The 27,970-nt window shown below is 52.4% G+C and overlaps 2 protein-coding genes across 3 annotated transcripts in view; both read right to left on the minus strand.

Annotated features, from left to right (window-relative positions):
- Window positions 1-26,031, minus strand: part of LOC128828434 (E3 ubiquitin-protein ligase NRDP1-like) — a 37,394-nt gene extending 11,363 nt beyond the window's left edge. Inside the window, exons 1-9 of the mRNA XM_054013126.1 lie at window positions 25,995-26,031; window positions 24,341-24,369; window positions 21,720-21,802; window positions 12,568-12,595; window positions 7,244-7,318; window positions 6,572-6,843; window positions 5,555-5,690; window positions 4,825-4,928; window positions 3,056-3,371 (exon numbers count right to left, since the gene is read on the minus strand). Of these exons, the coding sequence (XP_053869101.1) occupies window positions 3,056-3,371; window positions 4,825-4,928; window positions 5,555-5,690; window positions 6,572-6,843; window positions 7,244-7,318; window positions 12,568-12,595; window positions 21,720-21,802; window positions 24,341-24,369; window positions 25,995-26,031 (1,080 nt within the window). The remainder of the gene's footprint in view (window positions 1-3,055; window positions 3,372-4,824; window positions 4,929-5,554; window positions 5,691-6,571; window positions 6,844-7,243; window positions 7,319-12,567; window positions 12,596-21,719; window positions 21,803-24,340; window positions 24,370-25,994) is intronic.
- On the minus strand, window positions 252-27,923 carry RNF41 (ring finger protein 41). 2 transcript variants are annotated; one of them, XM_054012306.1, is made up of 8 exons: window positions 27,830-27,923; window positions 25,685-25,870; window positions 17,078-17,333; window positions 12,483-12,595; window positions 6,572-6,843; window positions 5,555-5,690; window positions 4,825-4,928; window positions 252-3,371 (listed from the first exon to the last, which is right to left on the minus strand). In XM_054012306.1, the coding sequence occupies exons 4-8, from the start codon at window positions 12,570-12,572 to the stop codon at window positions 3,020-3,022; spliced, it is 954 nt and encodes a 317-aa protein (XP_053868281.1). In that variant the 5' UTR covers window positions 12,573-12,595; window positions 17,078-17,333; window positions 25,685-25,870; window positions 27,830-27,923; the 3' UTR covers window positions 252-3,019. The 2 variants fall into 2 exon arrangements, with proteins under 2 accessions (XP_053868281.1, XP_053868280.1); XM_054012305.1 differs by lacking the exon at window positions 17,078-17,333.
- Window positions 27,924-27,970: the final 47 nt, after the last annotated feature.

Consider the following 27,970-nt stretch of genomic DNA (forward strand, 5'->3'; position numbering starts at 1 on the left):
CTCACGCTGGGAGAGCTCCAGCCGCGGTGCACAGCAGTTACCGGTTTTTAGTCAGCAGCCGAACAAGGGACTTGCATAGAGAACTAGCTCTTTGGCTCATTGATATGGGGCATTCCCAGCGGTAGAGAGGACATAGCAAGGTGCGAACTGCAGGCAGTGGGCAAGGAAAGGTCACGGAAAAGCAGAAGCGGTTTTTGCAGTGTGTCCATGCAGGAGAGAGCGCCCAGGGAGCGGAATGAAGGATTGGAGAGTCAAGAAAAGGCAGTTTATTAGTGCAGTCGACACAATGAAACAGCGCACACAAGACACAACCAGCAACTTTTATGGACCAGCAAAGACACCATTGCAAGTCTAGTCTGATTTCCGAGCGCCCGGTTCCTCCAGTGGAAAGGAGACGGAAGCCATCTCTGGAAGCAAAGGCCCAGTGGAGGAGGGGGAATCAGTTTTTAAAACAAGTCCAGCTAGACAGATGCAGTTACCAGGTTGGATTTAGCAGCTTTTTCTAATTCCTGAGCATAAGGGTCTGGGTTGGACAGAGCTCCCACCCAATAATTCCCCTTCCACACACCTCATCATCGAGACATGAATTCAAATACAACCCGCTCCATACCTCAAACTGATCTGACTTCTGAAGAACGCGCCAGGCGCTTGTAACGTAGGATACGAGACACACGGAAAACTCTGACGTTACCCAACAAAGAGGGGAAAGCCAACCATGTCCTGAAACAGAGAACTAGCTGGATTTCCTCAATACTGCATTAAAACAAAACCAAACCAAGCTGCACAAGCAAATTTGCCAGTTGAAAGAGAAAAAAAATGCAGGAAGAGAAGGACCCTAAAAGCTCCACCCAGGCGGGCCGGGCGGTAAAGGTGAATGCCAAACTGAAATCCTGCGGCAGTTTACAGAGCCTCTGAAGCAGGATGCAAAGGTTTCCCTGGATGTCCACCGAAGAGTGGCGGGAAATTGGGAACAGTATCTGGACAGTGTGTAACAAAACCCACCGCCGGGGCTCAAGCGATAGTTCTCAGGCAGCATCTCCCTGGGAGTCCTGCCCGTGGTGGAGCTCCGGGACCCGAAGAAAAGGGGACAGACCCTTTGAGACAGGCAGCTGGGCGAGGGGCATCCTCCTCCGCTTAGAGCGCCAGGAAGCACGTTTGGCTCCCTCCGCCACCGTCTGCAGTCTGGGCCGACGCAAGCGGATTCAGCTCCTGGAAGAAGCTCTCGCTAGTGTCATACGGCCGGGCAGAACTAGGCCGATCAGTGTGAGGCGTGATGGGAAATGTAGTTCTTACAGAGCCTACGTCTGGGCAGCCTCCCATTTCAGCAATGGAGGTGGTCTGCGGGGTCACCACCCACTGGACAGCTGCTGCCCCGAAGATGGGCTCCAAGAACCCTCCCTTTTGCAGGGCTGCTCTGCCAGCTGGGGCAGAGGGGGGGGTGTCGTACGGAGATCAGACTCCTTTCCATGGGCGGAGGCAGCTCCGCTATCGCCCGACTGAGTGGGAACCCAGGGGAGCTGCTTGGTTGTGGAGCAGTTAACTGGGAATTCAAACTCTTATGTCACCTATTTGCAGCTTCCGGCTAGCAGCTGGGGAGGGCTCAAGCTATTCAGAGGGCCAAAGAGATGCAAGCAGTCTCCCAAAGGATGGTAGTGTCAAGGTCTGGATTAGAGCAATCAGAACCTCTTATTTATTGACAATTCACTCCCTGTCCCACACGCAGCCACCCTGGGCACAAAACAACCAGCTAAAGAGGAAACAAAGTCTCCAGGTAAGACAAAGACCGAAAGAAAGGAACAAAAACCAAAAATCCACCCCCCTCCCCCCAAAAAATCCCACAAATGCAAATAAATTAAATTCCCAACAAGTAAACTTAATTGGGCCTGGCAGCATTTCTGGCCACTGTATTTAAAAAATAAAATAAAGGGAAAATACAAACAAACAAGGCAAAAAAAAGTACAAAAAAAAACAAACCACAATCACAAGTGTCTGAAAAAAAATACATAAAGCTCTTTGTTGACCGTTCAACGCACACACAGACAGGACAGCTGAATCTAGGTTCCGGGCAAGACTGGCAGGCAGAGAGGCTGTCCACATTACAGGCTCCTGGAGTCCGTTGCCTCCCTCGGGTGTCCGAGCCACCAGAGCGTCCGGTCGGCTCCGAGCGGGAGGGAGAAAGGAAGGAGGCGAAAGGGCCGTCCAATGAGAGTTTAGTTCCACTTCAAATTCCCCCTTGAAGTCTGGTTTCTCCCCAGAGCAGCACAAGGCCACACGGCCAAGTTCCAGAGCGCGGTTGCTGTTTGGCTGCAAAACGCCGTTATGGTGAAATCACGCCTCGTTTGTGGGGAGCGGTTATTTGGCATCGCTCGTGTCTGCAGCTTAGCCCCCCGGCCAAACCGTAGGCATGTCTGAGCAGGGTCCCACCTCCCACCAAAGACTGCAAAGCGAGACCTGCCTTTGTGGTCCCGCTTTGCAGCCTGCAGGCGTGAGCCCGGCTGGAGAGCTGTGGCTTTCACACAGGTGCCTCAGAGGGAGGAAAGAAACCGGGAGTGGGGGGAATAAAGCTTCGGCACAGACGTGAACACCGTGTGGTCGGGTCACCCCAGGGCAGCACCATGCCGAGATCCGCTGGCCCCTTTGGTTTGGACTGCGCCAAGACGTCAGGACAATGGCAGAGGTGTCAGCAGTCAGGCCCGCTCCAAAGCCCACAGCGGTTTCGAGGGGCTGTGTGCTTTTCAAAGCCAGTTAGAAGCCACACGGACACCGGACTGGGAGGTGGATCTGCTGCAGGAGGCAAACCGCATTTTGCATATGATGCTGGGTGACTGCCCAGCGCTACAAGGGAGTGTTTGCCAGAGGCCTTTAATCACTCTTTAAATTACGAGCCACACGCTTGGAGGAATAATGCCCTGATATAATGCTGTGACTGACGGGGGCGGGGGGGGGAAGATGTCAGCGGTTTTAGACAAGTTAGTTATTTTTTTTCAAGCACAAAATGTTTCTCTCTCTTTAAAAGTCTTTAGATCTCCTCCACTCCGTGTGCAAATATCATCACCAGCCCCGGCTCGAGCACCATGTCCTCCCCCATGTGCTGGTTCTCGCAGGCCATCACCACCACGGCCTGCTTGCCGGGGATGCGCTTGGCCACGTAGTTCTCATAATAGCGCCGGTTCATCTGGCGGGTTTCCAGGGTGGCCAGGCCCTGCGGCCAGTTCCGCTCATGGGCGTTCTCGATCAGCTCGTTGATGATGGACGTGGGGCACCCGCTTTCCATCAGTGAGCGCTTGATGACCGCCTGGAGGACGGCGTCCGGTGTGGAGATCATCCCGCCCCATCGCGTCACCCGGGCAGGCTGCAAGGAGTTCACCCACCTGTAAGACACCAAGACACCATGAGTAAAATACAGGGGCACCCAAGAGACAGCAAGTCCTAACAGGCAGGCAGGGACTGCTCTGCCAGAGAACGAGACAGGCAAGACGGCCACATGAAGGACTGTCAGTGGTTCTGCCGGGTCTACAGAATATAGAGCCAGCTTATAATGGTCTCCGAAAGGGCAGCGCCAAATAACTCAGGTGCCCCCTCTGGGCGAAATTGGGATGGATCCAGAAAACTCACCAGGTTTCCTTCGTAAAACCTAGTGAGAACGGATGTTAGAGCCAGCCGCTCCCTCGGGGCCGCTGGGGTTGCGCCCTCTTCTGGTGGAGAGAAGGGATGAGGCCGGGAGGAGACCGATGCAGTTAGAGATGATGCCCATGACAGAAAATCTGCCAGACTCAAGTAGCTAAAAGCAATGCTGGAGGGACATCGGGCTACCCCACAACTTCCTCGTACTAACGGCTTCAGAGGCTGAAGTCTGTCAATACAGAGCCCTTTGCCCCACGTCCCTTTTCTCCTCCTTTCTCCTTAACTCACGGTACGTTGCTCCTGAAGTCAGAAGCCTCTGAGTTCTTCTTGACCTTAATCACGGCCCCCTCCCTCACCCCCTCCTATCGAAATCCTTTGCCAGGCCGTAACTGCAATGTGGCGATGACTGAAAGTCCTCTCTCTGGTCCTCCCTACGTGAGCCAGCCAAACATGCTCTGAAGGTCTTGCTCCAGAAAGTGGGGCCCCATTCTTGGCTTCCCAGCTACCTCCACAGCTACCCAAGATGGCCTTCAAAGTTCTTCATGGGCTTGCTTCCCTCCAGCCTCTCAGCTCCACCAACTACGACCATTTAGCGTCTTGTCCCTGCCCAGGACAACGTTGAGCTCCGACTGCAGCAGATGCAGCGGGGAGAGAAGCTGACATTTTCCAGCTTTCCAGGCACCTGAGGACGCTTCCATGCACCAGAACTCCAGTGAATCCCCGTGTCTGAGAACCCCGGAGTAAAGCCTCTCCCTGTTCTTTCGATGCCGTTTGATTAACTCCGGTGGAATTCGGTTTTCCTGAGCCGGGCTGAAACGACCCTTCCACCAGTTCCCATCTGTGCCAGTAGGGTGCAAGGATCAGCTCCGAAGCCATTTCTTCCCGCCCCGTTTTCCGGCAGCTCACTGGTTTCAAACTGGCTGCAGGTATAGAATTTTACAGCTGGTGGGACCCGTAACGTTAACAGGGCTGAGTCGCCCGACTTCGTTCTCTCTCGCAATGGCCTTAGCAACGTCCTGCTTGCTTTAAGATTATGGGTTTTCTTGTGGCTCCCTTAGCTCGGGCCTTAATCTGCTGGGGGGATTTAATGACCGTTCCCAAATCTCGCCAGCTGAGCCGACGCCCCAGTCCCCTGTGTCTGCCTCCCGAACACCTACTCACCCATTGTTACTGGGATCGTGCATTAGCAGCGGCACTTACTCTAGGATTTCATTGTATTCAATGGTCTCTTCCAGGTTCTGCAGGTTGGGGTTGACGCTGCGGATGGCTCGCATGTAGGCCTTCAGCAGCTGGATGTCCCGTTTCTGCAAGAGGCAGGGCAAATGGAGAGATGTCTGCAACAGGCGGGAGGCCCTCACACGCACAGACCGGCCCTGCCCCCTTCTCGCAGGGATCTAGGGCTGGAAGGGTTTATGTTCAGCCCCACACGGGACGGCAGCGGGGGACCTGGCCGTCTCTCTAACCCTCCAGTGGTGGAAGCAGAGTTTTTAAAAATTAACCCTTCGCTATTTTTCCTGCTCACTCTCTGCTTCCCAGCGGGGCTGCTTGGGGATCCTCAGAGCCCATGAAACAGACTGAGGTCAGAGTGCCTGGAGCACGAGCCGTCCTCCCCTGCGTCCGAACCTTGTGAGATCAGAGCACAGAGCGTGACGCTCCCACTGGGCGGGGGGGACTGCATGGGACAAGGATTCCGATGCAGGACAACAGCCTGGGGCTGGGAGAGGAAGCTCCCACTCAAACAGACCCTGCACATAACGAAGGGAATGCTACAACGTAGTATCCTACCAAGCCGCCTTTGGCTTTTAACCAGCAGATTCATGTGTCCCGTATTTGTGCCAGGGAAGAGTCCACCCACCAAGAGAAGCCGTTAGCCTAGAAGGCCAGAGCGAACCAGAACCCCATCCCTGGACACCCACGTGAAAGCAGGTACCTGCTCGGCTAGCTGATGCTTGTGCTCCGCTGAAGTCTTCTCCAGCTCAGCAATTCTCGTCTGCTGTTGCTGCACCACCGACCTTAAGTGCTTGATGCAGTTGTGAGTCGGCAGCTCGTCTTTGGGCATTTCCAAGCTGCAGGGGGAGAGAGAACGGACGGCGGGGGAGACAGAGCAGGCCAGGGTTCGGGATTAGCGAGGAGCGGCAGCACCCACCCGGCTCCCACGACGAACTCAGAAGTTTGGGGGACTCGCAGCGAGAGGTAAGAGTAGCCCCAATTCTAATTAACCACAGACGTTTGGGATGGGCTCTTAAGCTGATCTAACCATTAGGGATCAGGATGAGATCGGAGGAGGGGGGGTCCCACATCTGCCCACTGCAGGGTTCTTTCACTCTCCTCTGAATGTCTGGTGCTGGCCACCGCTGGAGACAAGGCCCTGGAGTAGCTGGACCCGACTCACCTCCAGGTCAGCCGGGATCACTAGCCCCACCTGACTGGCCAGCCAGTGGTCTGAGCACAGCTCATGCATCATAATACCCTGCCAACAGCTGGGCTGCCTGGGCGGCGGCCTCACAGAGACACCAAGGTTGGAGACCGGACGCCCTGCTCCAGCCGACCCGGGGGAAGTGGGTGTGGGTAGGAGGCGCTGCTCCTGCTACGCCTTGTTCCGTGGATAAGAGCTTCCATGTCTCACTGACTTCGGTTCCTAACTGCCACCTGGACCGAAGGAACGTCTCCCCCGGTCTCCAGGCCTGGAAATCCAGGGCACATAAAGCGAAGTTGGAAGGAGAGCAAGACACCAGCTGCCAGCGGGCTCAGAGGCTGAGCTGTGACTTGCCCCTGTGCAGCACCGCTGGCATTTACCCAGCCCTGTGCACAGATCGGCCTTCTCCCCAGCTCTGTCGCTGCCTCGCGGGAGGGTACAACTCCTGGCCTCACCCCCAGGAGCAGGGCCCCCCCCTTCTCTCCGCTCCCCTTCAGCCCCAGGAAACAATCCGGAAAGAACAATCCTCACCCGCATCCTTGCTCGCACGTCACCGGCCGCTTTGGATTATGCTCACAGTCATTGAGGTGAGACATCAGGTTGTCGAGTCGCACGACCGCCGTGCAGCCAAAAACCGCGTTGTCGCAGGTGATCTGCAGCTTGGAGAGCATGTTCCGCATGATCCGGGGCACGGGGCGGAGGTGGGCCACAGTGACTACGCTGCGGTCCACGGGGCAGGTCTGCTGCTGGGAGAACCACTGGGTGATGCAGGCATTGCAGAAGGCGTGTTCACAATGAGGAGCCTGCAGAGGGAACGAAACGCAGGACACAGTGACTCCCCCCGACCCCCAGCCTCATGCTCATCCTGCAAAGCCCAGGGCAGATGGGCAAAGCCAGCACCTTTCACCTGGCCTGCAAAAATAGCTCATCCCGCCTCTCACCCCCCCCATCCATACCCAGTGCTGGCAAAGCCCCGAACACAGCACGAGGGCGTCACGCATTCCTCTGCCCTCCCCACTAGATGCTGCTGCCTCTTTAAACGCAGGGTTGACGGGCCACGAAGGGTTGGCATGCTAAACGGACCCTTTTCCGGAGCAGATTTGAATGGTACTTCACTGTATTTACCCAGCTGGGCATTACAAGGACTGCAGCAGGAAGGCGAAGGCTGCGACTGGGCTGAAGTTACAGTTATAAAAGTGTTACGTTTAAGGGCGAGCAACACATCAGCTCTTCCTCAGCGATCCGGCCGATCTCCTTTCGGAAAGCAGAACTCCAGAGCTACAAGTCCACACAGGGGTGGGTCAGACACTCAAGGGTTAAACCTGTCCAAAAGCTGCAAGACACTGGGCGCGGGGGGAGGGGGGAAGAGTCCAGCAAGCCCTGAAGTACCAGTGGGCAGAACGCTTGGGGCCCATTTGACAGCATCGTTAGTAACATTTCCATAAGTGCCCTTCAGTGACAGCTCTAGAACCGTTAGACGCCCCGACCCTCTGGCCTCGCCACCTTGGAACCGAAGGCAGCTAGAAGACAACAGAGCGAGTGCAGGGTAGAACCGACTACTTTCCACCACGGTCTCATGGGGCTCGCCAGGGCGGCCCAGGGCAGGAGGAAGGGGCGGTTTGCCCCCGAATCGAGTGGTTTTGTGGGCTCGCAGCCCCACGCAGGTTTGGCCTGGCCCCCCCAGGGAGGGGAGCTGGCCCCAGCCCCTCTCCCCTCAGTAGTAGTTTTTGGGGGAAAGGGGGGAAGGGGTTCCAGATTTTACTCTGGGTGGCCTGGTGGCTTTGGCTCTCCTTCACGATCTATTTGCTCTGTCGGTCTTCACACCCGCCTAGGTCACTGCCCCCTTCCCGAGTCCCTGCTCTCGCCCTGGGTCAACACCGGGTCTCGCTGCAGCGCGCGAGAACCAACTCTCCGCAGCCAGCGCCCCCCCCGCTGAAATATTTCCCATCAACTCTGCTAACTCCTCCCACCACCGGGAAATAGACGGACACGAGCCAGAGCAGAACCCAAAGCGCACTGGGGAGTCGGCTCCCGGCACGCAGTACCGGAACGTTTGGTTGCCAGGGTTGGAGCCGTTACCAGGGAGCCCCTGTTCCAGGGCGACACCGGGCTGACCAGGATCCCGTTTACACACTCGTGTTGCTAGGAGCTTTCCAGGAGGGCTTCTCCAACCACAGCAAACCGATTTCTTTCCCCCCTGGAAATGGCGCTAGCCAAGTTGTGCCGTACTGCGCTCCTCCTCCAAGCATACGAACGGCCCCTTGCCAGCCAGGGCAAGGACGCGAACACGGAGGTGCCAGATAACACGACTGGGACGCTCCCTGAGCGGCAGGGCACGACAAGTCCAGATTCCTGAATTGACTCTGTGCAGTGCAGACTTGCTGGGTGGCCTTGGACAAGACGGTTCATTTCGGTGCCATAAGGCGTCCCCAGCTGTAGAGCCGGTCTAGTGCTGTACTTGGCCACCACACGAGAGGGGTCCGAAAGATTAGAAGTCTCGTCTTCAGGACGGATTGAGAAATCACAGGGCCCACTGACGTCCACGGGAGCGGCAGGCGGCTCAGGGCTCTTGGAAAGGAAATCGGGGCCAAGCTGGATAAAGTTCTGATTGTTAAAAACGGCTTTTATGTTGAACGTTTACCAAATTCCAATCCAGTTTTAACGTGTTGCTAGTTCTTTACTTTCTCCCCATTGCGCAGTCTGAAATTGCTAACGCGGAGGTGTGAATTAGGGTCAGAATTGTTACCTGACTTTCAGATTTCACCTCCATTTATTTTCTGCCAAGAATTTCACATTTTTAGGCCCCTCTCTGCAGCAAGAGACCATTCTGGAGCTTCATAAACATCCTGACTTCAAGGCCACCACAAACTCAGGCACAGATACGCGAACAGCTGGTGCTGTGTCTGCAACAACAGCATCTTCCCACAGATCAAAACTTCCACATGCCAAGAAAGGTGAATGCTTCTGCTAGACTACGCTCCTCCACCAGGGAATGCAGCTTGAAGTCAATGGGACTTGAACGCTTATGTCACTTCGGTGCCTAAATACCTTTAAACATCTGGCCTTTACGCTTTGAAAATCTCACCCTTTGGACGTTAACTTCAGGCTATTTTTGAACATTTTGCTGTGTATGAACATTCATAACAACGTCAAGAATATATTGACAGGTTAAATAACTTTTCACTGTTAACACTGAAAATCGTTTTGAAGGGACAGACGTCATGCCATTAAGGGAACAGTTGTTAACAGTTTTTGCATCTGTTGCTACAAACACTCAGGCACACAATGTTTGCAGGGTCAGAGACTCACATTTCCAGTATTTTGTTGTTTTGCTTGTAGTAGTTTTGTAAAATTCAATAGCCTCCTAGTTCTGACATTTAAAATCCAGCCTTTATAATTTAGTTCATTATAAAGCGTTACGCTAAACGTACAATGGGTGCACGTTTTTAAGTTAGCATCAACCGGATTTAAATCACCACGTTTTATTTTAAATTGGTAATTTACGTCAGTGGTTTAAACTTGCCTGGATTTACATCACTCCAGCCCATCGAGAAACCCACTAACTCGTGTTCGGAGTGCTTCTGAGCAAATGGAAGTTGTTAGCAGTGCAACGTTTACTGCCTTACCACGTGGTTATCCCCTGTATCCTCTCGTCCTTCCTCTCAATTGCACAACACCAATTTGGAGAAAAATGCAGTGACTGTCTGTCACTGATGCAAGATCTGTCGAGAACACACGACACCACCCTCCCACGGTCACAGTAAATTGTTTACTAGTGAGGCGAGCTTCAGATTTCATTTTTGCCGAGCACAGACAGCTTAGCAAGCCACAAAACACTTCAGCCAGCAAAGCGTCGTGCTTTACACTTTGCCCACCACTTACTGGCACCGCAGTCACTGTGGACCACGAGTCCCAGCTGAACGTCCCCATGTGGCTCAACTTTCCATTAGCCGCACTGCAGTGCGTTTGTTCGCGGCAAAGTTGTGTGTTACTGTCACTCACGCTCTAACGGGCCTTGTAAAATAAATCGTTCCATCACTCAAGTTGCTCAGAGCAGGCCCCAGCCGTGCAGTTCTTTGCCCGAGTCCCTGCGATCCCTCAGACCCTACGGTGGTTATCTGGCAATTTCAGGAATTTTTTCACCAGCCCCACAAATGCTCAAGGGGGGTCACAGAGCAAACCCTAAATCCTCTTGTGTCCCTGCACGGGTGACAATGCAAATAAAGGGCAGGGAAAGAATCCACTTCCGAAAGGGAACAGCACGTCTGCCACAGTCGGGCGTAAGGACACGGGGACCTCAGGAAGGGCCTGGGGTCTGAAAATCTTTGTGCACAGGGGCTGTGTGATAACACACCGTCAGTACTGCCGGGATCCTGCTTACGCACAGCCTGACTCTGAACCGGCTTTAACAAGCTGGGGAATGGGTAGCGCCCCCCCACCTGTACGAGACAGCTGCTAAGAGCTCTAATGAAATCTATCCCAGCCCTGGGGACAAGTCTCAGCCTTCGTGCCCACAGTTAGACCACCCCCGCGAACACTAAAGCTCTTCCCAGTCGGGATTTCCCGCGGCGCATGTTACGCAAGGAGCAGGGCAGTCAGGGTCACAGTATTCCCAGCCTCCCTCCTTGAATGATTCCCCCTTCCCGGACCCAGCAATCTTCTCCAAACGCAGAGCGACAGCTTGCAGCAAGAGCAGGTCTGTAAATATCACCTCTGCTGGGTCTCGGGCTCCACACAGTAACGGCAGCCCCCAGCGCGCCACCCGCCGGACCGAACCCAGAGCAGCCCACCCGCTGGACCGCTCTGTCCACTGGTGAGCAATGCAGCTTCACCGGCATTTCAGAGGAACGCTCCCAAGACGGGCGGGGGAGCCAAAAATCACCGCTACCCACAGCTAAAGGCTGAAAGAGGCGCTCCAGCTGATTAGACTACCTATTGCTTCTGCTGCCGGCCTGGCTCGGTGCGAGCGACTCCCGCGTCTGGATTGCGCGCGTGTGTGGGGGTGGTGGGAGAAGACAGCTCTGAACATACTGAGCTATTAACAACATGCCAAAGGATCGCAATGTTCACAATTTGGATCCCCTCCGCTTTCCTGGGTTGAACACTTGCTCCTAACAGGTGGCAGGCAGGCGGGCAGGGGGAGAGGAAAATCAGGAAGCCCGAAATCTTGCTGCTGCTAGAAAAGAATGGGCGTCAGATACCCTCCAGGAACGGCAATTCCCCAGATGTCGTGGGTCCCACTGGAGACGCACAAGCACCTCACGCATGCGAGGTCAGAGTTGTTTTTTAACAGGAGCGTCGCTCGGGGCAGCGCATGCACCCGGACCTCCTCGTGCGCCCATAGCCAGGCAGAAAGGAGAAAAGTCCCTCACGATTCAAAGCCCCGAGTGCTAAGGGCACTGAAGAGTCAGGGTGGAGGGCAGGTGATGGGATCCACACGGGCTCCAGCATCTCCAAGAGCCACAGTTCCTGCCAGGAACGTAAATGTTCTCTCCCCTCTTCGAGTATGGGTCAGTCTGGAGCCCATGCTAGGTGCCTGGTGGGCCGTATCCTCCTGGGACAGCGGGGGGGAGAGTTTCAGCTGCATCAGTCAAACAGGGAGTGGAGCCCGGCTCTCCCCAATGGATCATCACACCTGGCAGCCAGGTCAAGGCAGAATGTTTAATGAACGTTGGTGGCTGCTCCACGCGGCTGCCTGGCAGCCTTCAGGCTGGCACGTTCCCAAAGCAGGCGGCAGATGGTGCCTGTGCCCCGGGGGAGCACGCTTCAAAGTGCGGAGGGAGAGACCTGCCAGCCTGCTGATAGTAAGTGGAAATACAAGGAGATCCACTCAGCGAGTCTCTGCGCAGGATACGCCCCGAAGAGCTGGGGGAAAGGCGATCAGCTCAGTCCTGTGGAGGCATTCGAGCAAGGACCGGGAGCACGCAGCTTCTCTTCCGCTGGCACGGAGCAAGCCTTCGGGAAGAAGGCTGGTTTGGTGACCAGTTGGTTCAGGGGGAGTTCTGAGAAGCCGGGGTGAACCCGAGCCCTAAGAACACACTGCATGCAAAAACGCCCGGAGAAGCCATCAAATGCCAACGCACACGTCAGCTCCGGAGCATCTGGTAGGTCTCAGACACCTGCGGAGGTCGGGCAGTCGCATTTTAAAAGCGATGCTTGAAATAGCTGGTATGGTCATATACTAGCAGCTTCCAGCAGATTCCCACCAGTACTTGTTAGATCCCAGCAATTTACCCCTGGCTTGGCGGATTTTGGCAGCGATCTGAAGGGTCGGAGCTGGACGTGGACCATAAATGGCTCTTTTCACACACACAGGGCTGGGCATTTAACATCCACTCGCCCTCACTAGAGCGGAGATAAACCAAAGTCCGGAATCTCCCCCGGAAACCTCTCCGAGCATGAGAGCGGAAAGGAACTGGCCACTGCTCTTTTCAGCACCTACCTGCACCGGCTCCTCCAGGACTCCGCTGCAGATGGGGCATATAAGGTCTTCGTCCACATCCCCCTGAAAGCGGGCTACATCATACCCCATTGCTCATCACCGTCGCCAGAACCCTGGAAAGAGAGAAGGCAGGAGATCAGGGGCAGGCAGAGAACGGCAGGGATCACACCCGAGGAAAGCCGGGCAGACTCTGAAGGCAGAGCCTGATTTGGGAGTTTAAAGTCCCTCTTTGCAATGCTGAGAGTTGGAAACAGACCTGAGCCTGCAGCATGCTAAGCCAGGGGCTCGCAGACCCGCTCCAAGCCCTTACACAACAGGGTGTGGTGCAGTGTTCTCAGCCCCACTTCCATGCACTGAATCGCTCCTCAGTTCTGCTCTCCTGCTAGCACCAACTGCACACTTCCCTCCCCCCCCAGGCATTACTCATCCCTCGGCACTTGCCGTTTGCCTATCTTACCGCTTTTGTGCTCGCGACAGAAGGATGTGTGACAAGGCAGAGGGGGTGCCGAGCGCCCAGGACACGATGGACACTTAGAGGGAACATTGGCCCACTGGAGCAAGCACCAGACATGCTCAAACCACTGGGAGTCTAGCTCCGGGCTCTGCCACTGACACAGGGTGATCTTGGGCAAGTCACTTTGCCTCTCTCTGCCTCTGTAGGCTCTGTCAGTCCCTGGGTAGGTCTCTGAACCGTGCCTGGCACAATGAGCCGGCAAACTCAGGCGGGGTCTCGAGACTAGCACGGTGCCACTGCAGCACACGCCCCTGGGCCACTGCCGGCTACAGGAACTGCGTCTGGAAATCCTCACAGCGAGACCCCGGCTGGGTACCTTTCTGAATGGGATGTCTGCGGTCGCAGGGGACTGGCCCGGACGACCCAGGAGGGACCCTTCCAGGCCTGACCCTAGCCCTAATTTCCCAGGTTTGCTCCCCCACAGAACTGCATCCTGATCATCCTCTGCAACGCACGGATTCCCTTTGTCCCCTTCCATTCCCTTTTTCCACCAGCGGGCTCCCACGCAGGGCACAAGAGACACGACAGCAACCAGCACTCAGGGAGCCGTGTCTCCATCACTGGTTAAAGTGCAGCTTCTCCTCTGGCAAGCCGCCTCAGCAGGGAGCATGCCACCCCCTGTCTGTGGTTCGCTGCTCCCTGTGCCCAGAAGAGCCGGGTGGAGATGGGGATTCAGTTCACCCAGGAGCCCTGCATCGTGTGGGGTACAGGAATATCACAGCCCACTGGCAGTGCAAGTTATTCCCACGGTCCTACAGCTCTTCTGCTCCTAAGCCAGGATTTGAGAAATGGATCCATTGATCCCAGTCCTGTAAAACTCCAGGTGCTGCTCTAATTCCAGGCGTCTCAATGAGTCACTTACGCATCCTCAAGGCACAGCACTGTTAGAGCCGCACGGAATTCACCAGGGCCGGGCTTTTCTACACATGCCAGGTGTGCGGGAACATTAGAGGAAGGCTGTGGAGATGATGTAGCATGATCACAACCAACATCAAAATGTTTCAGAGGCGGGACTGGCCTGAGTCACGTGACACCATCCACCCCTCAGGGGAACCCGCTCTACTTAGCCGCTAAGCTCTTCACATCAGGGCCTGGGGTGTCAGCATAGTGCCCAGGGAGGTGGGGCCCTGACCTCGTTTGGGTCTGTAGTTACTATCACAGTACACATAGGTAAAGAGCCAGGAGTACCCAGGTACCTCATGAAGTTCCTGCATTTACCCGCAACCTTCTACAAGCCCCTACACTGGGACCAAGGTCCTTTCCCGGGCCTCGCCGACGGATCCCACGGGAAGCTGGTAACCCCACTCACATCTCCAGGGTATCGGAGCTGCCGGCAATGATGGGCTAAAAGATCTCCCCCATTTCTTACGGGGGAGCTTCCTAGACTAAAAGTTGCTATGGAGGAGACATAAGGCTCCTAACCCTTGAACTAGGAAGTCAGCACATGGCCTGCGATTGGAGCTGCTCCTCTCTCCGCTCCATAAGCCAACCAGTAAGGGGGGGGGTGATTATGACATCAAAAAGGTAAGCCAGCCAGTCGCCACCTACCCCGTCACTCATTTGAAAGCTATCATCCTATTGGTGCAAATACCCCCAAAACTCTTAACAGCGTTAAACGCATTTGAGTTTTGTCCCAGTCCCTGAACTAACGCATCACAATCCAGTCGCCTGGCGTCCGTTCACTCAGCAACTAGCGATGGCCCAGGAATGCTAGGTCAGCCCCAGAGACAGTCTGGGATAGCAACGGAGGTCGCAGCTCCCCCAAAAGCCAAACAGAGCCCTGGAAAGCAAAGCTGCCCATCTTTGTGTCTGCAGTAACACCAAGAGTACAAAGAAGATCTCTGTGGTAACCATGGTGCGTTTTCCAAGCAAGACAGCGCTCCACCCCACCCCCCAGGAAAAGTCAAGTACGGAGAGAGAGGTTTCCATTAACAGAAGGGAGATTAACATCTTTTTAAGGGTTTTAACCAGAAAACATTTGACATGTTGCATGGAGGTATAGTGTGGAAATGAACCGTGGACAAGGCATACGTTCACGTGTCTTTGCCACAGCACGTCTCCCCTCTGGATCCCAGTGAACTAAGCCTTCTGCCGGGTTAAAATTGCTTTGGGACTATCTACGGACAGATTTCCTGTGTGTCCCCTCAATATCCACTGGCTCGGAGGGCCCACTCAACTATGGAGATACGATGCAGACCCCCGAGTCACTTGAAGGCCAGAGGACAAAGCTCTCCACACGTCTTCTGTCCCACCCAATTCATTTTCCCCACTTTCATAACAGCAGTTCTAGGGTTTCACACCAGCCTTGTGCAGCTGCCCACCAAGAAACGCCAGGCGAGATTTCCGCACTAGATCCATGCACCATTAAAGGTGCACGCTGAACACTCACACGAGAAACGTTTGCTAGGATGGACGCGTCATTTCTCTGTCTCAGCGCTTCAGAGCGCACTTCCTATCCTTTACTTGTGATCTGTATGAGCCAACATGGGGCTTTAAAAGGCAGTTACGTGCCCGGATTACATTCAATATGGACAACATGCAAACGAGGAACAGGGCTTTAGAAAGAACAGAAAGCAGGAGGACTGAGCAGCGAAGTGTATTGCGAGTCTGAGCGGCGCAAAATCATTCTGGCTGGGAAAAAAAACAAAATCCATCTAGTCTCCAGATGTCTGGGGTCCAAAATAACCGTGTTCTGTATGGCTAGAGTCTATAACCAATGGCTTGAGCAACATGGCAACAGGGAACATTCAGAGTTGTCCATTAGTTGGCTGATTGAGTATCAGAACCAGACCCCAGGCATTGAATATGTAAAATTCTACCCGAAAAAACCTGGGGGACGCTGCAGGACAGCCTTGCTCTGGAGTGACTGTTTAAGTACGGAGCATCGGTTTCTACACGTTACCACTCTGGGTTTTTATAAACAGTCTTAATTTGCTAGATCCTTGCACAGCAGGGATAGCAGCAGCACACAACAGCCAGTAACTGTAGAGTAAATAGAACTTCGGTCAAAGCAGTATCAAGTCCAAGCGAAGATCAGAGAGGTAGAAGAGAACCATTTGGGTCCATTCCCTGCAAAGCCGAGAGACACACCCCTGCCTTTGAAAGCCCCCAGTCTAATTCCCCTTTAGCGGCTTTGAAAATCCCAGCTGTGACGCTCGAGTATAGACCCTTATGCAGAGAGAAGAGACACTAGACATGCGGTGCCCCGATGAAGGCCTTCGACGGCTTGTTTTACAGCCAGAGGGGAGAGACGATGGATGGGATGAAACAGAAAACCTAAAAAAGGCCTAACTCAAGTCCTGGTCTGCTATGAGCTGGAAGTGAAGCAATTTAGCTCACTAACGACTGCAGGCTACAAACACGCTTTGGGCTAAACGCAGAACATGCAAAGTCACGGCAGCTCCTTCTTTAGAAGCCACCTGAGGTCGAGCTCAGCATCCTCCTCGTGTGGGAAATAACCCTCCCAAATGGGAAATGCAAAGCGGGGTGGGGAAAGCAAAGACCCGGTGAGCCCTGAGTTAAACCCCTCACGTAGCGGCTCCAGCAGGCCGAGGACAACAGAACTTCGCTAACGGCACAAGACCACACGCTAGCTGATACCTCGACTTTGGGACCTGTCAAGTCGAATCTGGTGAGGAAGTTATTCCCCCCGTCCCCTGTGACGGCAGATACATGCAGCTGGTGGATTTACTGAGTCAGTTTCAGATGCAAGAGACGAGTTGATAATGGGAGCCAGAACTTGTTGGACCAATCTCCTAAATCAAACTTAATTACGGCCTGTGCTGGACGTCTCGGATTTCCAGCTTTGCCTAGGTTCCCAGAAAACAGACACCCTCTTTTCATTACAGCCAATACGAGGTCTGCCAACAGCACTGCAGCTGGGTGAGCCTGGCGGAAACCTCTTCGGTAAGCAATGTTATTTGTATAATCTTCCCAATTTCAGAAGCCCTGGGGGCCAGAAAAGTAACTTGAAACCAAAGGGAAAACAAGGCGGCCACAAGAGGGAGTGTCTCTTGTAGTTAAAGCCCAGGACAGGGGCCAGAACTCCAGGGCTCTATTCCCAGCTCTACCACTGACTCACCTTGTGATCTTGGGCAGGACCCTTGTGCCTCGGTTTCCCCATCTTTAAAGTATGTACGATACATGAGCATCTCTGGGGGGGATTCTGAAGTGTTCAGAGCTCTCTGAGAGCTTCCAACGAAAGGCGAAAGCAAGGACGTGGCAGTACTGTACTCCTGCATCTGCGTGTGATCCCTGTAACTTCAACCAGCTGGAGGAAGCACAGTCTAGTGGTCAGACCGGGAATGGTCAGAAAAGGGGAGTCCAGAGTTCTCTTCCTAAGAGGCAAAGAAAAGTAACAGGCATTCGACACGTGGAGAAGCACTGGGGCAGCTGCTTAAGCTAGTCCAGGACCAAGACAGATGAATTCTGAGGGAATCACCCAGCTGGTGCTTAGAGGGGGTCGTTTACAGGCGTTGCAACGCTAGAAACAGTCCCCCGGGAGCCTCTGCTGCAGTCTTCTCTTTATCTACTAGGGGGAGAGCCAGTTTGCGGAGGGGGCGGCCCCAGCCACGGCTCTGGACTGATAAGCAGATTGTTTAGGAGAAGATGGGAGAGACCGATAGTGACTGAATCGAAGGCCTTGTGAACACTTAAGTTTTGCAGCTTTGGATCCAGGCCAGCAGAAGCCCCGGTGCACACAGTCATACCAGCAGAGCAGTGCGGCCGAGCTCGAGGAACTATCCCGCACCAGTATAACGACACCTACGCTAAGAGTTCCACTGGCAAAGCCAGGTCAGTAAACACAAAACAATTCCCCATTGTCATAGTTACACTGGTAAAACATGAAGCGCAGACCAAGCGTGAGAGAAGAAATGAGTTGCTTAGCCATGGACGGAGCCCAAGTGCTCCAGCCTGCCACGAGTTTCTGACATGCAACATTTCTGCTCCTCTAACCCCACTGTCTTCACGTCACCTGGCTGCTCTGGGCACAAAGTCTCATCCGCCACAGCTTCCTCTCTGCCGCCTTGCTTCACCTCATCCCAGCCGAGTGGAAACCACCCAGTGGCATCGGTACAGCCGAGAGAGAGGATGACCCCACGGCTCTGGGGCGGGGCTCCAACAACGACCTTTCGCTCTCCCAGTGCGCCTCTCCAGCACAAAGCAGACACGGCTGCTCACCGACAGCAGCGTGACCCGTTCTGAAGCGGACGATTAACGGCAGCGACATTGAAGCAGAACGTAAAGCAGCTAGAACGCCATCTGCATGACCTAGCTGGCCAGCGACCTCGTTTGAGCAGTGCAATGCAGGGGACAGAAACCGGATGTGAGCTGAGGTTGTCTCGACAGACAGCGCGGCGAGGTGGTGGAAGGACACACTCCGACAGCACAAAGTTTCCCATGAGCTGGAAACCACAGGCACTTGCCACCTCTCTGCTCAGATGAAAATCTGAAACCCTTCCGCGACGAAGGGGAGAGAGAATTTATTATGCAAAAACGCACCTCGGCGCCCATGTGAGAGGCACGAACATCAAGGGGTAAACGATCAAAGCAAGACTGAGTTTTGGCCCCACGTCTCCCACGGCGGTTGTGCAGCTGAACTGCTCTGCAGAGAGGAGACGGTTACTCCGGCCTCGCGTGGAAGGTGGACAACAGCATGTTCTGGAGGGACTAAAACGAAAGCCTGAGGGTTCTAAGGCGTGTGGTTCTAAGGCGTGCACGCACCCCGGGGACACGGTGCTCCCACCTACAGCTTCCTCCTGAGTGAGGCTATTTTGATTCTTTTGGGGATTTTATTAAGTCTCCTACCTGGGCAGCGGATGGGGCCTGTTTTGTTGGTAGCTGGAGCCTTTATTCATGTGCCAGATTTTCCAGGTCAATCGGTTACTGTTTCCAGTGTAGCGTTACCCTTAGCGGCTGTAGGTGCTTAATGTGGCTTCCACCACACGGAGAATGTGGGTTTGACAGTCAGACCTGGGAATGCAGAGTTGTGTTTTTAAGAGGCCAAAGCTCGTACTAAGACAGTTTTGTTGAGGAGTTTTGTCTGATCTACACTTAGCCAGGGTGGATGTGGGGGACGAAGCACTGACAGACTCAATTACTTAGCAGAGATGGGGGCTGAGGCCTTGACTTCACTGCTGAAAAGGTGCATTTTTTACCAGTGGGTAACTAACGTTTGAGAGCTACCCTAAGGGGGAACACCCAGCGAAGAGAAGGCACTTTCGTTTTACTGAGGTGAACAGCGCGAGGGCAGGGCCAGGCAGAGGTCAGCACTATGCCCAACCTAGCTGACCTGAAGTGCCTTCTCTTCACAGTGTTTTACCCCAGAATAGCTCACACATATTACCCTGAGGCTAAAAAACCCACCTGTTAGTTTTAGCAATGAAGACAAAGCCTAGTTAACTCCACTGCAAGAGGTAAAGAAAGATCAGAGACAGGAACACAACTTCGACAAAACCTGGGATATGCAGGATTGTTCTAGCCCTGTTCTTTCAGTCCCCATCTCTGCTAAGGAACGGAGTTCTTTCAAAAAAGACCTAGATAAGTTTATGGAGGATAGGTCCATCAATGGCTATTAGCCAGGGATGGTGTCCCTAGCCTCTGTTTGCCAGAGCTAGGAATGGGCAACAGGGGATGGATCCCTTGATGATTTCCTGCTCTGTTCATACTCGCTGGGACATCTGGCATTGGCCACTGTTGGAGGACAGGACACTGGGCTAGATGGACCTTTGGTCTGACCCAATCTAGCTGTTCTTATGTTCGTCCCAGGATCTTAGAGAGACATGGTGGGTGAGGTAGTATCTTTGATTGGACCAACTTCTGTTGGCATGAGACACAAGCTTTTGAGCTTGCACAGAGCTCTTCTGCAAGTCTGGCTGCTCTAATAAGAGACATGACCTCACCCACCCTGTCTCACTAAAACCTGGGATGAAATCTGTGCCACAACCAAGGATAATTTGGGGTACTTTATTTCCTTGCTTCTTATGACCTGGAGTGGCCAAACAAAACTAAAGTCTGGGCTTGAAAGCAGCCAACAGTGAAGAATGCCACCTGGCCGGTAGAGCTGGTAAAGACACTTATTTCCATGCCAGTAACGGACAGGAGAGGGACAAATTTTTGACTGAAATTCAGAGGGTTTAAGAAATTATATCCTTGAAACTTTGCAAGAGTCTTTTTTTTTATAAAGTAAGATTTTCCCACTAATTTGCCCCAGTGATTTAGAGAGAAAGACAGCAACAGCACAAGGCTCTTCACTGATTAACCTTCCTGTGGCCCAAGACAACTGTCCCTTTGACTGCTCCAACGCTAGCGTGACTAGGAACAGAGCTGTTCAACCATAAGCTTCAACTCAGAGGCAGCAGTTGTCTTTTCAGAGCAAGAAATTGAACAGAAACTCAAATGTGCACTGAGTTGAGTGGTTATCAAAGAACTCACCCACGCAGCATTAGTACAAAATGCCTTTGATTGCACTCGTCTGCATCCAGGAAGTCCGCTAGCAATTTCAAACAATGTGCGCTCCACTCAGAGGGAAAATTCAGGAATGAAAAGGTTTAACTCAGTAACAGCATTTGTAGTTTTATACATGTGGTTAGCCAGCAATTCTCTATAGAGCCCAACACTGCGATATTTAGGCGCTGATGCATTCACGCCAATATGTGCACCCCACGTGTGACAGTAACGTGGCTCGTGGCAATAATCATTCGGGAAGGCATTCAAACCATAACCCACCAGATCGATCTCATTTGACATCAGTTACAGGAGGATTATGGGAACTGTAGTTTAAATTATTTAAAGAAAACTGTAGATTCTTATTACTCTTCTCACTAATCCCTAGTGAGCCACCACCATCACCAGCAGTTGTTGCCCTAACATACTTGCTTTGAAGCACTGGTGAGGAATTAATCCCACCTCTGAATTTGTTCGTTTACATCAGACTAGGAAACCATTCGATCAGGTTTCTGTTGATCAGCGCCATCCCTCCCACATGCATGAGGAAACCTTGTAGTTTGAGGCACCAACTCCACTATTAAAACCCTCGTTCTAAGTCAGTTTACCCCCATCCGACAAAGACTTCCTAAATTAAACGACCCCCAGCAGTAATGTGCAGCAAATACTGTGCACTGAACTCTCTGCAGAAGACCCCAAGGTGCACTCTGCAGCAAATCGTGACAAGGAATTAGCTGCTCCGGAAATTATTCTGGGGACGTCCCATGACCTGCGTCACGCAGGAAGTCAGACTAGATGACCACAACGATTTCTTCTGGCCTTGAAATCTAAGTCCTCGACAGCCACTGCGAGAACTTTTCATCTAACCAAGTGAACACAAGGCCGAGAGCCAGGAATGCACCAGTTCTGAATCTGCTATTGACTCACTGCAGAGTCCTGGGCAAGTCACTTCACCACTCGACAGCTCAGCTTTCCGATCGGTAAGGTGACTTCTCGCAGGCGTGACGTGAGGATCGGAAGATGGGTCTGCACTGCAGAGAGTTACCCCTGTACCCATGTTAGCCTAGCCCCGACGTGAGCAGCCACACCGCGAAGCAATAGTAGAATACTGTGTCCTCACTGGGTCTCTGTAGCCTAGTAACTTGAGCCACTCTGATCCTTTCCCAGGGAACTGTGAAAGAACTTGTCTGTCCTTCTGGGCGTGTATGGGGAATTGTGGGAAGGCACTGGAGGACTCTCAGCACTCAAGGATTCAGACTGCAAAGTGGGCAGGTTACCAGCCTGAGCGATAGCCTCCACCCACAGCCAGCCCGCTAGCCGGGGTCGAAGGCACCACTGAACTCGGGGGGAAGGGGGTTAAGGGCAATGCCCCAGTAAGAGCCCAGGGTAACTCTCCAGTGAAGACATACCCTGAGTCTTTACACAGCACTTTAGGGACCTAAAACATGAGGCATGCTAGCATGACACGATCCATGTATTATTCATCCATTCGCAGCACAGTACAAGAGTATACAAGGGTAGCCCCTGCCCAGAAGAGCTTGCAATCGAAAGGCCTTAGCAATGGCTTTAATGGGAGTTGGACGGGGTCCTAAAGAACAGGGGAGACTGGGAATAGAGTTCGCCACCAAAATAAGTTACATAAAGGTTAAAGCAAAAACACTTTGACAAGCCTCCTCCAGGAGGTTGGAAGCAACACCCAGTCACGCAAAGCCTCAGACCGTGAAGCAGAGACGTGAAAGCACAATCCGTGCAGCTTCCCAGAAAATCTAACTTAGAGGTGTGTTGATTGCGGAGCTGCTACAGAACGGGGAAGAAGCGCCCCGCCCACCTGCGAGGGGGGAAATGTTCGGACTTCTCTAGAGAGGGATTCTCACTGAAATGAACACACAATTGAATGAGGCACTTATACAAACCCATTCTTGAAAGCAGACACCCTCCATTGTTTAAAAATCCGCTTCCATTATACCCACTTCTTAGACCAATTGAAACCAAAGAGCCACAGGACACAATGAAGTATGTATCAATAGCATTGTTAAAGGCAAAAATGCATTTGCAAATACCAGTGGTTTCTCTTATTTAGGGCTTTTCATCCTTAAATCTCAAAGCGCTTTCAGAAGGTGGTCAGTATCATGAGAAAACTAGAGTTAAAGATCAGGTATGCGACTATTTAGGATGGTATATGAAAGATTTAAGGCACCCAAAGGTACTTACCCATAAAGCATTTCTGCTCGAGTGGGAAAATATGCTTAATCAGGATGTTTGAACACACAGACCAGACATGCTGCCTCCTGTGAATGACAGCGATCGTGATCTGTGCATTTCTGCAGCCCGAGCACATTACTGGTTACTTCCTGAGAAAAAGCACCACTTCATTATTTTCCAAAACACCGTGCTCCCAAAACCGGCCTTCATCACACCCAAGTGAATGAACGTTTCTGACATGAACCCGGACGCCAGCCTCGATGGCTTATGCAGTGGCTTTTGTTAAAACACAGATTCAGTGCTGGTGATTGACTGAGAGTCCCGTGGACTCCAGTTTTCCATGCTGGAGGGACAGTGGCCAGGAATGTGCTTCTGGCATGCCCCGGAGCCCCACCTCCAGAGTCTGGAGAAGAGTTCAGTCTCCGTGTCCCATTTAACTCTTTGGCCTCTCTGATGCCGCTTCCAGTTATGGGCCGATTAGCGGCAAGTGTGTTTGCGAGGCGCACAGCTGTCTCCAGAGTGCTGACCCAAGAGACACACTCATGTTACGTGGGGGCACTGATCAATTGCAGGAGGGTTAAAGATCTGTGCTGAAATTGAATTGGGGCCTTTAACCTCTGGGTCACTAGGTCCCATTATACACTGCCCAAGCCCCCCCAGCCCCCCTGGCATGTACGGCTTTCCAGGCTAGGAAGTGCTCATTTAACAACCAGTAATCCCTGTGGCTGGCGGAGAAATGCAGCGGGGCACAGAAGGCAGCCCTCGGCACGTCTACCAGCAGAGGCGAAGAGCGTAAGGAGATGTCAGATTGCAGGATCATTGGGGCAGGAACCTCGCGTAGTAGCTCTGTGAAATCCCCAGGCGTTCATTTCTAGCGCACACGGGCCGTGATCAGAATCAAGGCCCCTTTGTGCTGGGTCTAGACAAACATACACCGCTCCTGCCACAAAGAGCTGACACACAATGCACCGTTGGAGAACAGGGAAAGCCATCAGAGCCAGGAATTAAGTCAATGAATGTTTTGACAAGAACTTCAGCGGGAAATCAGGTCTCATACCATTAGATAATCAGAAGGCATCATTTCCCCAGCACAGCTAGCAATGTTAAAAATGCCCCTTCCATTACCGCAGAGCCATTCAGCTTTCACAACGTGAGAGAGACACCAAGAGCCGCATTAGAAACACTTACGTAACAGCACAGTTGGCCACGTGCTGATAGAAAGCCGATTTTTTACAAATAAAGTTAAACAAGTTCAAGATTCTTCCCCCCTTATCGCTCCAAGACAGCAAAATTATTAGTAGCTACCAAATTAGAGCCGGCAAAGTGGAATTTAAATACACACAGAGTTACAAAGAAACCCTCAAATGGCTCATTGCTTCTTATTCAACATTGGATAAAATAGCTTTTCAAAAATACGGTCTCCTTGCCGATAGTCAGTCCCTAGCCACAAAGGAAATATTAATGGTGTAGTTTCTAGCAGGTGCTAGACACAGTATTCCAGAATAACAATACTAACACCAAATTTTATTTTGCTTTTTCACCTGGTCAATTGCAGGAACTGACATACTGCCAGAAACAATGGTGAAAGTCTCAACCAAACCATTCTGGAGACACAGAAAACATGGGCCATTTCTCACTGGGAAGATGCAAAGGTCCAGACTTCAGTTCAGTGAAGTTTTTCAGGCTTATGATCAGATAAACATTTCAGTGGCCACTGCAGATTCACTCAGGAATATCAGGGCTGCACCTGAGGGGAGTGACATTGGCTAGGCCACCATACAGAAAACCTATCACAAGAAAAGGGAACCCAGCAGGTTTTGCCTCTTAGACAATATCCTAAGCATTGGGATGACCGTGAAATATTTCATCTACGTACTGGTGAACAAATCTGTCTTTACAGCATAAAATTGCTAAAGGCTCTATTCAATGAGAAATATTGATTGTTTTCTGCTTTGAAGAAGCCTAGACAAGCTGGTGGAAGTTGACTGTGCACCAAGCGGATTGATTTAGTGCGAACGCTCACATGCACTACGCAGCCCAACTAACCTTAACATTTTTTATATTTTTAAATAATGGCCTCCAGTCATCACTCCTACCAGCTGGAGGCCTTTCCAGATTCCAACACGAGTTTCATTGTTAGGATTTTTTAAAATAAATTATGCATTTTACTGCATGTTATGTCGAATCTTCCTCCTTAGAAAGGCATCAGGTAATTTTACGGGGATGTTTTAATTCTCAAATTCTAGACTATCACAGGAAAGGAAAGCGCCCTGGAAAGCAAGCAGAAACAGCTGGGGGTGGGTGGGTGGGTGAGTATTTTTTTTAAAACCCAATCAGAACCCTAAGGTCAACCATTCAAATGAGTCTTTAAAGGAACACAACTTGGATTTTTCAAATAATTTACCACCCTCCCGCTCAAATCCAGTTTCTGACAGAGCCACCTTGAGATAGTTATGCCCTGGAATTGGATAATGGGCTTGCTGTCCCCTGTGGCTGTTTATATGGAAAGGGCTTTGTTCTGTGTTTGCACAGTGCCCGGCGCAGTGGGGCCCTGACCCCTAGGCAGTACCCTAACCCAAACAATAACCATTTCACCACCGGAGAAACTGACTATACAGAAAAAACACTGAATGGGACAATACTTTGTGCAATTGACAGTGCCTTGTGTAAGGGCTGGGTTCTGCATCGGGGTCTGGGCAGACAGACCCTCATGCTGAGCTCCAGTGAAATCAGAGGGGCTGATCATGGCCACAGGGGGCTGGCCCATAAGATTCCCAATGCAGGATCAGAGCTTGTACCTGCATCTCTTGTTACTGGAGCAGATACAAAATTTTTTTGACAAGTGCGATCTCAATTCAATTATAGCCCTTTAGCTTGTACAGAAAGGGGGGGGGGGGATTATCCTCCCCCCCCACCCCCACACACTGTTCTTTACAAATAAAGCTGTTGATTTGGTTCTGAACACTCCTGTGTCTGAATCTCTTAATTAAACGCTTGTGCTGCTCGAGATCTGGAAGAAGATTTGAACTGAAGTATTTACCTTCTGTGGCAGAATTGCTCCTGAAATGACAAAGACACAAGGGTGGGTTTTGATTGCTCTTTTTAAGCAGCTGCTCCCAGCGGCCCATCTTTTCCCTTCCTCCTCGTTCTGATTAAAACGTCATTCTTCCCGGTGACCAAGACCTGTTGCCACAGGAATAGTCAGGAGGTCACAAATGGGCTTGATCTATGAATAGGAACAAGGAGAACAAAATGAGTAATGTAAACAGAAATATGGCAAGGTGTGCGGCTCCCCGCCCCCTCCACACACCCGCCCTGCACTCCTGGGATCACATGGAAGACGGCCTAACCTTTTCTATCCAGGAACTCCTGTTCCACTGACCACATGCCTCCAGCCACGTGCCTCCCTCCCGCCCCACCAGATACACCCACATTTCTTAAAAGCCACTCGCTGCAAAGCATTTGTAACATTTTTATAACCTGCCTAAGGAGGCTGCACACCCTGTGCTGCTGATACAACCAGGACCAGCACAGTCTGAGCCTTTTCAGCCAATGATATTCCTCCTTTGAACAAGAACAGATACAAATCCTCTTTAAGGACAAGAAACTGAAGCATGTGAGCTATCTGGAAAAATACCGCTTTGTGCCCAGGGCCTTTTGTTACATCTTGTTCTCCATGCAGCTAGAAGGCTGCCTGCTACATCATTTCAGTAGCAAAATATTTGCTTCCGGTCTGGATGCTACCGTGTGTTTTAGGGAACAGACATTCAGTTGGGTGTTTAGCCATATGTTGGGTACAGGGGAGTTTATCATTTAAAGGGCTCTCCCAGCGGTGTAATAAAACCTCCTCTGCGAGGGCAATGGCTCCCAGCGCTGTACCACTATCTACCCTGGCACTTTACTGCACTAAGGGGGGTGTTTTTTCACACCCCTGAGCGAAGAAAGTTTCAGCGCTGTAAGTGGCCGTGTAGACAAAGCCTAAGAAGTTTTCAGTGTGACTGATGCTCGGTAGGGACATAACCCAATTTCAGGCAACAAAGAATTTTCAGATCAGGAACGTTCTGTCCTGGAATGATTTCACACAACAGAAAGGGAAGCACTGGGAGACGGCGTATACTCCCCTAGAGGTACATGCAGAACTAGTCAAATATAGTTCTTCAAACCACCACCGAACAGGACACCCTAGTGATGTCCCCGTGACATTTACGCAGCAATGAACTGGGAACCATCACACCTTGTATTTTTTGTAAGTCTAGCACCCAAAATTCACTATCAGAATACGAAGCGCATTTGTCACTACTGTACTGCATTAAGTAATTTCACATTTATCACTGAAACTATATAAAACCCCATTCCACTTCAGTCCCCACTCCCCCGACCCTTCCTCAAATGCCTGCGCAAACAACTGAGCTCTGAAAGACAACGGATTCAGACAGCACTTAGAAAACCACAATGTGCTAAATGTTCCCTTTTATCAGTGTAGTGTATATAGAATTCATATATAGACACTGTATATATTTGACCAGCTCCCTCACCTCACCTCTCGTCTCTGTATGCTGCCGTGTTCTAGACTGTGCTTTCCTATGGGGGTATGGAAAAAAGGGGCCCCGATTCTGCCTGAATTAAAATAGCCCCCAGAGGCTACAAATTTCAATAATTCACCATAACAGCAACAATTCCCTGCCCAATTAAACAGTAACCGTGGTAACCTATTAGGAGAGCATTTATGATGCAACACAGGGAGGCAGAACCTCCCTATTCCCCAAACCACAGTGATTTCGCCCCATTTTCTCAACAATTTAGCAGCAACCCAAGCAACTCCGACTCCACCAGCCTGGGCCAGGTTGATGCAGACCAGCCCCCCTCCGCCACCGACCCCCACCAGACCCCCCCACAGACCCCATCCTACCAACCCCAGCCCCCCTCCCCCACAGACCCCCACCAGACCCCCCCACAGACCCCATCCTACCAACCCCAGCCCCCCTCCCCCACAGACACCCCCACAGACCCCATCCTACCAACCCCAGCCCCCCTCCCCCACAGACCCCATCCTACCAACCCCAGCCCCCCTCCCCCACAGACCCCATCCTACCAACCCCAGCCCCCCTCCCCCACAGACCCCCCCACAGACCCCATCCTACCAACCCCCAGCCCCTCCCCCACAGACCCCCCCCCCCGCACGTACCGCGCCGAGCCCCGGCTCCTCGGGCTGCTCCGGGACCCTGCAGGGCTCAGAGGCGGCCGCAGCCTCCCCGGCCCCCGCCCGGCCCCGGCGCTGCTACGCAACCCCCCGCCCCGCCGGAAACACGGGGGCGCCCCGCCCGGA

This window comes from Malaclemys terrapin, chromosome 23 (assembly GCF_027887155.1).
Source record: "Malaclemys terrapin pileata isolate rMalTer1 chromosome 23, rMalTer1.hap1, whole genome shotgun sequence".
In the NCBI taxonomy this organism is placed as follows: Eukaryota; Metazoa; Chordata; order Testudines; family Emydidae; genus Malaclemys; species Malaclemys terrapin.

Excerpts from the sequence above, each read along its gene's own strand:
- RNF41 (XM_054012305.1), bottom strand. The coding sequence starts at position 12,572 with ATGGGGTATGATGTAGCCCGCTTTCAGGGGGATGTGGACGAAGACCTT. Across the intron at positions 5,691-6,571 it reads ACGTGCGAGCAAGGATGCGG|CTTGGAAATGCCCAAAGACG; the intron begins GTGAGGATTGTT and ends CTCCCCCTGCAG. Across the intron at positions 3,372-4,824 it reads GAATACAATGAAATCCTAGA|GTGGGTGAACTCCTTGCAGC; the intron begins GTAAGTGCCGCT and ends GGTGTCTTACAG.